Here is a 9,386-nt window from a genome sequence, read left to right as displayed (position 1 = left end):
TCCGAACACATAAGTCATGCATATGGGGTATCATTTGAAAGCTTAGAATCTGACCTTTTTATAGATAACCATCAATTCTGCATTCTGCCTGAAATCATTCGCGACGCAAATCGGCGCCTAGAGGTCATGTGGTAAAAATATTAATAAGAATATAAAAGTCTTTCAAATAGCACATAAATAGACAAATCATATATCAAATGAAAGCTCTCATTCTCATTCAGTAATACCACATTAGAAACATTTCAAAAGAATCACAAAGTGAGATATGATTCATATCAGGAAGACTCACAGACTTGAGTGAAATGTAAGATGACATTTATTTGATGAATCCATCCATCCATCTTCAACCGCTTATCCGAAGTCGGGTCGCGGGGGCAGTTGCTCCAGCAGGGGGCCCCAAACTTCCCAATCCCGAGCCACATTAACCAGCTCTGACTGGGGGACCCCGAGGCGTTCCCAGGCCAGTGTGGAGATGTAATCTCTCCACCTAGTCCTGGGTCTTCCCCGAGGCCTCCTCCCAGCTGGACGTGCCTGAACCACCTCCCTAGGGAGGTGCCCAGGGGGAATCCTTATCAGATGCCCAAACCACCTCAACTGACTCCTTTCGACGCAAAGGAGCAGCGGCTCTACTCACGGATGACTGAGCTCCTCACCCTATCTCTAAGGGAGAAGCCCGCCACCCTTCTGAGGAAGCCCATTTCGGCCGCTTGTACTCGCGACCTAGTTCTTTTGGTCATGACCTAGCCTTCATGACCATAGGTGAGGGTAGGAACAAAAATTGACCGGTAGATCGAGAGCTTTGCCTTTCGGCTCAGCTCTCTTTTCATGACAACGGTGTGATAGAGCGAGTACAATACCACCACCGCTGCCCCGATTCTCCGGCCAACCTCTCGCTCCATTGTCCCCTCACTCGTGAACCAGACCCCGAGGTACTTGAACTCCTTCACTTGGGGCAATACCTCCTTCCCTACCCGGAGTACGCACTCCATCGGTTTCCTGCTGATGAATATTTGATGAATATAAAACAGAAATGTAATGTCTCTCTTTGGCGTAGGCCCCGCCTGACGGTCTGAAGTTGTAGTATTCGGAACCGTCATATCCTGCCGGAGATAGGAGGCAGGGACGAGGAGCCTACCCCCGTGCAGGACGGGACTCAACTGGTGGTGGTGGGGTGGAGGAGGTTGCCGTGTTAGCACACAGAAACAGCAATGTGATAGATTGTGAGCAGATTTATAAAGCGACAGCTTTCATGTGATTGGCTGGGAATTACCAGCTAATGGTGCGATGATGTACAGCTGCTAGTCTTCCCGCTAGAACTACACTGCGCTTACATTTCTGTAAGCCATCAAATGCAAACGTCTCTTATGCGCCGATCACTGCTGCTGTAAGCCCCAAATAAGTACAGCTGCTAATCTTCCCGCTAGAACTACACTGCGCTTACATTTCTGTAAGCCATCAAATGCAAATGTCTCTTTTATGCGCCGATCACTGCTGCTGTAAGCCCCAAATAAGTAAAAACTTTATATATGCTTTTACTTTGGGCATATATATTAATCTCAAAAGGGGGAGAGGGAGGGGGGGATCTCAGCTTTCTTATGACACCTAGATTGAGCTTCTAGTCCACTCAGAGGCCGAGATATTCAATGAAACAATGGGGATGGTGCCTGAACTGAAAATTAGACAATGCCTATGGATGAGCAAATCTGTGAGGGCTAAAATGCGTTAGAGCACCACCTTCATTTCAGAACGGCATTTTGTGACGGAAATTATTTGTGGTATAAAATAAGACTGTTTGGAGGGAGATGGTGTGAACATAACCAGAATTTCTTGCTTACAAAGTTAGGACAACAACAACGAAAAAAAGTTCTATTAATCATAAGATTGTCTTTATTTATTGGTCCACAGGATGTGCAAATGGTGACCTTTTGAATTTGAAACGGCAGTCGGCAGCCCAAAAATGCCCCAGAGTTGAAGAGGTTAAAATGTAATGTCATGTCAGTAACAGTCTTTTCTTGTTATACTCTGAATCATGCTTTCTCAGTTGTCAAAATCATCACCAGCTAAAGTGCCAAAGCCCCCTTGTACAAACGGGCTGGTTGAGATGGTCGCCCACCCTTGTTTTGACGTCAGCCATGACGGCTCTGCTAAAAGTGACAGTCAGCTGCTCGGGTGCATAAAGCACAGAGTCGCCCCGTTCTGACACCTATGGCACCAACCCTCTCCATGTAGACATGATCACCCAGCAACCCCATCTGTAAGACCACCTCCTCGTTGGCGCCCTCTGACCTTCTCTGCCTGGTATATATAGCCACAGAAGCTACCAGAGTTCTCCTGGCAGCCAACATGAAGGTCTTAGTCTCGCTCTGCTTCTTTGTACCCCTTATGGTACTGGCCACAGCAGGTAAATGCATTTTATTGGTTGTTAATTGCTTAAAAAAGAAGGACTGAAGATGAGGTTTGCATAATTTGAAGGTAAAAGTGAACGACACTTGAAAGATCAGAATCCATCTGCTAGACTGTGAGCTAAATCCATATACTGGTTTTAAACTTTTTTAGCTCAGCTTGAAATAGAAAAACTTTGATTTGAGGGTAAATGGAATCAATGATCACATGCTTTTGTCTCCCGAAAATAGAACAAGATGGTTGCAAGCTGTTGGTACAGCATTGCTTGTTGTGCAAAATGTAATCTTGTCATTTTGACATGGTTTGTAGGAACTGTGGGCCATTTGAATGAGTTAGGCATGGCAGTGTAAGTGGGGGGTGGGAAATACTCCTTAAAACTGTGACGGTCACCAGCAGGAGATTGCCATATCACCATCTGCTGTCGTCCTCCACTGGTCTGAGCTATTTAAACCCGCAGTGTTCAATAATAACTCTGGTCTCTGGATGAGTTATTCTAAGGACTTAGCATGTCCAATGTAACAAAAAGTCCCTTCTTGATGGTGAACGAATCGTTTATCTTTTCAATTTGTGTTATGTATTCCATAAGAAGCAATTGTAAGCCCTGAGGTGCTGACTGCTTCACAGCTGGGGAAATGGAAAGGGTTTTATTTTCATATAGTCGACGTTTTAGCCCATGCATTGAGCGTCAGCTGTTGCGAGGCACTGAACCAGCTGATGGAAAGACTTAGAGACTGGGGATGAAGGACTCATTGGATTAATGTTAATGAACTTTGTACTTTGTTAATGTACTTTCTTTAGTAGCTAGATGTTCAATATCATAAAAAAGCAATATTTTGTGATACATTTAGATTTTTTGCAGGTTGACAGTCCTTGCTTAAAAAAACCTGCATCTTAAACCAGCATAAACTAGTTTGCTGGTCTTAACTGGTTTACTTGGTGGGGTTTTGGGCACTTGTCAGACTTGCAGAACAGATTGCTGACAAGCTACAGTTAGACCAGCAAACCTGATAAGTCTAGAAAAGGAGTTTAGGCTGGTTTAAGATGCCCCCCCCCCCCAGCAAAGTATAAAAACAGCTTAAACCAGCCAAAACTGGTTTGCTGGTTTAACTGGTCTCCCATCTTGGGTTTTGGGGATTTTAATGGCTTGAAGACCAGATTTTCGCATGGCTGGGAAACAAGTTAGACCAGTTTAATCCTGCTTAAACCAGAAAAGCAGTTTAGGCTGGTTTAAGATGCCCCCACCCTCCAGCAAAGTATAAAAACAGCTTATACCAGCCTAAACTGGTTTGCTGGTTTAACTGGTCTCCCATGTTGGGTTTTGGGGATTTTAATGGCTTGAAGACCAGTTTTGGCGACCAGCTGAACACCAGCTTTTCGCATGACTGGGAAACCAGTTAGACCAGTTTAATCCTGCTTAAACCAGAAAAGCAGTTTAGGCTGGTTTAAGCTGCCCACCAGCAAAGTATATAAGCATCTTAAACCAGCCTGAACTGGTTTGCTGGTTTAACTGGTCTCCCATTTTGGGTTTTGGCTATTTTTCAGGTTCGAAGTCCAGATTGGCGAACAGCTAAACCAGCTGAACACCAGCTTTTCGCATGACTGGGAAACCAGTTAGACCAGTTTAATCCGGCTTAAACCAGAAAACCAGTTTATGCAGGTTTAAGCTGTTTTTTTCAGTAGGGTATTTCTTTTTTGAAATGCTGTTTTCATTTCTATTACTTTTCTTATACAAGACCATCAAATGTTCTGCCTCGATTAGGCTATAAATGTCTAGACCTTCTGCCTTTAGCTATCAGACTTTAGCTTCGGTTGAGATTTCCGAGGGTTCTAGCAGTTGTCATTACCCTTGCTCCGTCCTTGGGCTCCTCTCGGCCCAGGGTGGGCCTTCGTTGCCCAGTCTCCCATCAGGTGTCTAAGATTGGAAGTTGTCCTGTAACCAGACACTGTCAACTATAGATTACCCATTCTCCTCTCCCTCTCTCTCTACCCCTCTCCTCCGTGCTCCTCTTTGGATCCAGTGCACAGCTGCTGTCACCCTGACACAATCGCAATTTATTTATTCCCAGCGACTGGCCATATTAGGACATGCATTATCTCAGTAGGCGGGGCAGAGGCTATCTATGCCAGGCCAGGCATAATTTTGTATATGCCACAAGATAGCACTGTCTCACCTTGTGCTCAACAACACTTTTGTGATTTGAGCTTTGTGCTGGGTAGCACTCATGTGCCAGTGGCCTCAAATGGACAACAATGTGGCTGTTAAAATAATCCTAACCCTAACCCGTGCTTTTTTACATGTAACGTAGGAGTTTCGATGGCGCTAAAAGCAAGTCAGTTTTTCCCAAACAGATGAGGTTTTCAAAGCTAATGTTCTATCGAGTTTTAAATCAACAAGATTTAAATCTCCCACCCCTAAACCTAACCGATAAAAGTACATGTGACATGAAAAATGCAACTTCTAAAGCAATCAGGTCATTTTGTGTTGCTTCTAAGACACTTTTGGCTACCGTGTCGACTCGCAGGCTCTTCGGGACTCGTACCCTAGCTCTTCTCAAGTGCAACGGTCTATCAGTTGAGCAACCGTGCAAGTTGATTGCATTTGAACAAGCCTATAAATGTAGTTGGTTAATGCAAACGTTAAAATGTATCGCCTTTCAGATTATGTACTAAAGTAAGTGTTTTGATGTTGTAAGAGACAACTGGCTCAGGTGGTAGAGCAGGTCGGCTGCCAATCGCAGGGTTGGCCCACATGACTCCACATGCCTTGGGCAAGACACTGAACCCCAAGTTGCTCCCAATGGCAGGCTAGCGCCTTGCATGGCAGCTCTATCACCATTGGTGTGTGAATGTGTGTGTTGATGGGTGATAGGGACACAGTGTAAAGCAGTTTTGGTAACCTCTAAGGTTAAGGTGCAGACCATTTACCACGAACACTATCGGTATCTATCGGGACAGTGAGATACAACTGTCCCGATAGATACAACAAGCTATGTAATTCATTACTGTATGGTAATGTGCTTTTATGAGACCAGGTAAGCCTTTAAAACTCATCTTATGAGTTTATCTTAGTTTTCATTCATAATGTGGCATGTAAATATCACAATCTTTGGCTTCATCACAATTACGCCAATGCATATCTATGCGTAGATTTTTCTTTACCATCTTTATGTATGAGACACCTGGAAACTTTGAGACTTTAGGGTTATTGTGCAATACCCAAGTCTTTAAAATTTGACAGCATTAAACACAGTCTTTCTGTCACTACAGACCTCCGGTGGAACTTATATCTGTTACACCTTTAGCTCTTATGAACCTCGTAAAGCCATTTCTATCAGGAAGACACGCAGGCTTGAGTGAGGTTTAAGATGCCATTTATTTGATGAATGTAAAACAGAAATGTAATGTCTCTCTTTGGCGTAGACCGAGGGAGTTGTACTCGGAACCATCATATCCTGCCGGAGATAGGAGGCAGGGGCGAGGAGCCTACCCCTGTGCGGGACGGGGCTCAACTGGTGGTGGTGGGGTGGTGGAGGTTGCCGGTTAGCACACTGAAACATCAATGTGATAGATTGTGAGCAGACTTATCAAGCAATGGCTTATATGCGATTGGCTAGGAGTTACCCCGCTAATGATGTGATGATGTACAGCTGCTAGTCTTCCCGCTAGAACTACGCTGCACTTCCATTTCTGGGCAGAACCCCTTTGTCTTTCATCTGTGATCACACAGATGGTAAAGAGGGAAGTACATTTCAACATAGCCCATGGGTTTGTAACTTTGGCTGTCTTCAACTGTACCAAACATCAGGGATTTGGAGTAATCTTGACAGGTTCTTGCCGAAGGGTCTCTCAAATGTTGATTAAGTTGGGGAGTGGATTCAGTTGACAAAACACTCTCTCGATCCAGTTGCTTTGTAGTAGGTCAAAGGTTTTAAGACCTTACGACCTGGCATGGCCATCTGTCCGGCTTCCAGAGAATCTCACCTTCCTCCTTTTTAGCTACATCAAAAAGTGTCTTAGGGTGACAAGTTTAAGGAATAAGGGGGCCTGTTCTATAATAAGAACTTTTCTGTTAAAGTCCAGTTTAATAGCAGTCATGGTGTTTGAAACTGTAGTTTACCCAAACATTTTAATTCTGTCAAAATGTCCTCACTCTTACTCACTCTGTCAATTTTACTTTCTTCTGCGGAACACAAAATATATATATATATATATTTTTATACATTTCCAGCCTTTTCAATACAATCACAGTGGAGACGGATTCACCATCAAGCTTCAAAAAGAATGTAAAAGTATTCTGTGTGAATTCTGAGTCATATTCCAAGTGTTCAGAAGGCATTCCGAAGGGATCATGACATGCCTTTTTATCATTTTAATGTGTGCCTTAAGGTTCGCTTATAATATTACAGTTTTTCTCAATCGCTTTGGCTCATTTTATAAACAGTCTTAACATTCATTAAACTGCCAATGCAATTGTCACAGCTGTTTTATGGGACATCATCGCTCTATTGCATGTCTGCAAAATGCAGTAACTCACCCAAAACATTTGATTCATGCTTCCAAACCTACAGTAATTATTGTGTCAGTAAATTGGCAAATATTACCAAATTGAAAAGTTTTTTTGTCATCGTGTGCGCCGTACTTGTCAAACTGTTTAGATGTTTTTTCCCCATGATAGTCAACCCTGGAAATGTTTGTTACATATAGATACAATTTTGTTGACACTGACTGCTTACTGTACTACACAAGAATGTCAGTTTTGTCTAGCTGAATCAGCTTTTTAGCTAACAATTTCAACTAGTTAAATGTTTACTGGGAAAAGTCAATACTGTACAATACTGTAGTGCACAGAAACAGGATATGCACATTTGTATGTATACAGTACATTTATTTTTGTAGTAATTTGTTACATGTAAACAGAAAATTCACATTTTTACACATTTCTTACATGCAAAGTCATATATACCAGGAGTGGTGGTGGCGTAGTCGGCTAAAGCACATATCTGGTAATCAGAAGGTTGCTGGTTTGATCCCCACAGCCACCACCATTGTGTCCTTGAGTAAGGCACTTAACTCCAGGTTGCTCCGGGGGGATTGTCCCTGTAATAAGTGCACTGTAAGTCGCTATGGACAAAAGTGTCTGCCAAATGCATAAATGTAAATGTAAATATATAGTGAAGAGAATATTGCCACAAAATTATAACCATGCAAAAAAATCAATCAATAAATAAATGCAACAATGATAAAACTTTCGGTAGTTCTGTAAAAAACAATAAATTGTACCTCCTTCACAGCAAACACTACAAGTTCCCATCTTCTTGGTGGACATCCTGTTGCTCTTGTTGGTCTAGTTGTGAAGAGTTTGACCATTAAACTGAGAATCAACTCATCGGTTTTGATCAATAAGACACGTGCGGTTAGTTATTGTGCAAACTGTAGAATTTGTACTTACTCTTGCACACGTCAAAACGCATGCAATTGGCTTAAACCTGTTGATGTGCATGCTTAAATGAGTTCACATTTACTATATAGTCTAGTCAAAAAAGAGTTAATGATGTTGACAAATTAGTTTATTTATAAAGTAAATGTGAACTCATTTAAGCAAAGTAAAGTCAAACCCATGGGCAGGGTTGGGAGGGTTACTTTTGAAATGTATTCCACTACAGATTACAGATTACATGCTGTAAAATGTAATTTGTAATGTATTCCGTTAGATTACTCAAGGTCAGTAACGTATTCTTAATACTTTGGATTACTTCTAGATTTTTTCACTTGTTTTGACTATAAAAACTCTGACAAAATACACATGTTAAAATACATTCTCTGAAAACCGAGTTGGAATTCAGGGCGTGCTGAGTGACACCAGCCAGGTGTCCTAAGCAACCAAATTGGCCCGGTTGTTAGGGTGAGTAGAGTCACATGGGGTAACCTCCTCGTGGTCGCTATAATGTGGTTCTCACTCTCGGTGGAGCGTGTAGTGAGTTGTGCGTGGATGCCGCGGAGAATAGCGTGAAGCCGCCACACGTGCTAGGTCACCGTGCTAACGCACTCAACAAGTCACATGATGAGATGCACGATTGACGGTCTCAGACGCGGAGGCAACTGAGTCACTACGCCACCACGAGGACTTGGAGCGCATTGGGAATTGGGCATTCCATATTGGGGAGAAAAGGGGAAAAAATTACAATCTTTTTTTTTGGTCTTAATATCAAAGTTCTTACTAGAAAAAAGAAATTATGATCCAACGTGAATTTTCTTAATATAAAAATATGATCGTGTCTGGTAACGTGTGCATGTAAAATGGCTAGAAATAGCATTTTAGCTTAGCGTAAAGCTAACAAGTTACACAAGGTTTATTTCTATTTCTTCTGCTCCAAACTTACTTCAAACGTACTTCTCTGTCTGCTCACACATCATAAGAAAGTGTTTCACCGCTGTTCAGATGCACTTTGTATCGCATCATTTATATGCATAAATGTTTTCCATCTGAAAGGACAAAATATTAAACGAAACAAATGACAATAAAATGCAAAATAATCTCTTCAGTAATCAAAATACTTTTTGAATGTAACTGTATTCTACTTACCAATGTAATGTGGAATACAGTTACTTTTATTTTGTATTTTAAATACGTAATCCCGTTACATGTATTCTGTTACTAACCAACCCTGCCCACACAAAAAAATTAAAACTGTAATATATTTGTAAAACATGATCATTTTCCTCCCTCATGATTCTGACCCTAGTTCAGAAATGCTCTGTTTTGGTGCTGTTTCTCTTCTGTGACTTGACAGTAAACGCCCTCTGTTATGATTGGCTCTCTGCTCTTGACTGGCTAGCTCTCTACTTGCTATCTCACCGCTACTGGGCGGGCTACGGAAGTGATTAAAAGTAAGCTAGGTGTTGATGTGTTGTTTTGGAGGCAGTCAGATGCAAATGTCTTCCACAGTGTGACATCACAATGTGGAGGAAGTAGAAAACAAGTC

At 42.1% G+C, this 9,386-nt stretch overlaps 1 protein-coding gene across 2 annotated transcripts in view; it reads left to right on the top strand.

The window, feature by feature from the left end:
* The first annotated feature begins 2,201 nt into the window (after positions 1-2,201).
* The window catches only part of LOC127652282 (sarcalumenin-like), a 30,260-nt gene continuing 23,075 nt past the window's right edge, over positions 2,202-9,386 (top strand). For both annotated transcript variants that reach the window (XM_052138426.1, XM_052138425.1), the window contains exon 1: positions 2,202-2,401. In XM_052138426.1, coding sequence (XP_051994386.1) covers positions 2,344-2,401 — 58 coding nt within the window. In that variant the 5' untranslated portion in view covers positions 2,202-2,343. The remainder of the gene's footprint in view (positions 2,402-9,386) is intronic.

Source organism: Xyrauchen texanus, chromosome 12 (assembly GCF_025860055.1).
Source record: "Xyrauchen texanus isolate HMW12.3.18 chromosome 12, RBS_HiC_50CHRs, whole genome shotgun sequence".
In the NCBI taxonomy this organism is placed as follows: domain Eukaryota; kingdom Metazoa; phylum Chordata; class Actinopteri; order Cypriniformes; family Catostomidae; genus Xyrauchen; species Xyrauchen texanus.
Note: the sequence above shows the minus strand (reverse complement) of the source record. Positions and strands in the feature narration are given on the sequence as shown.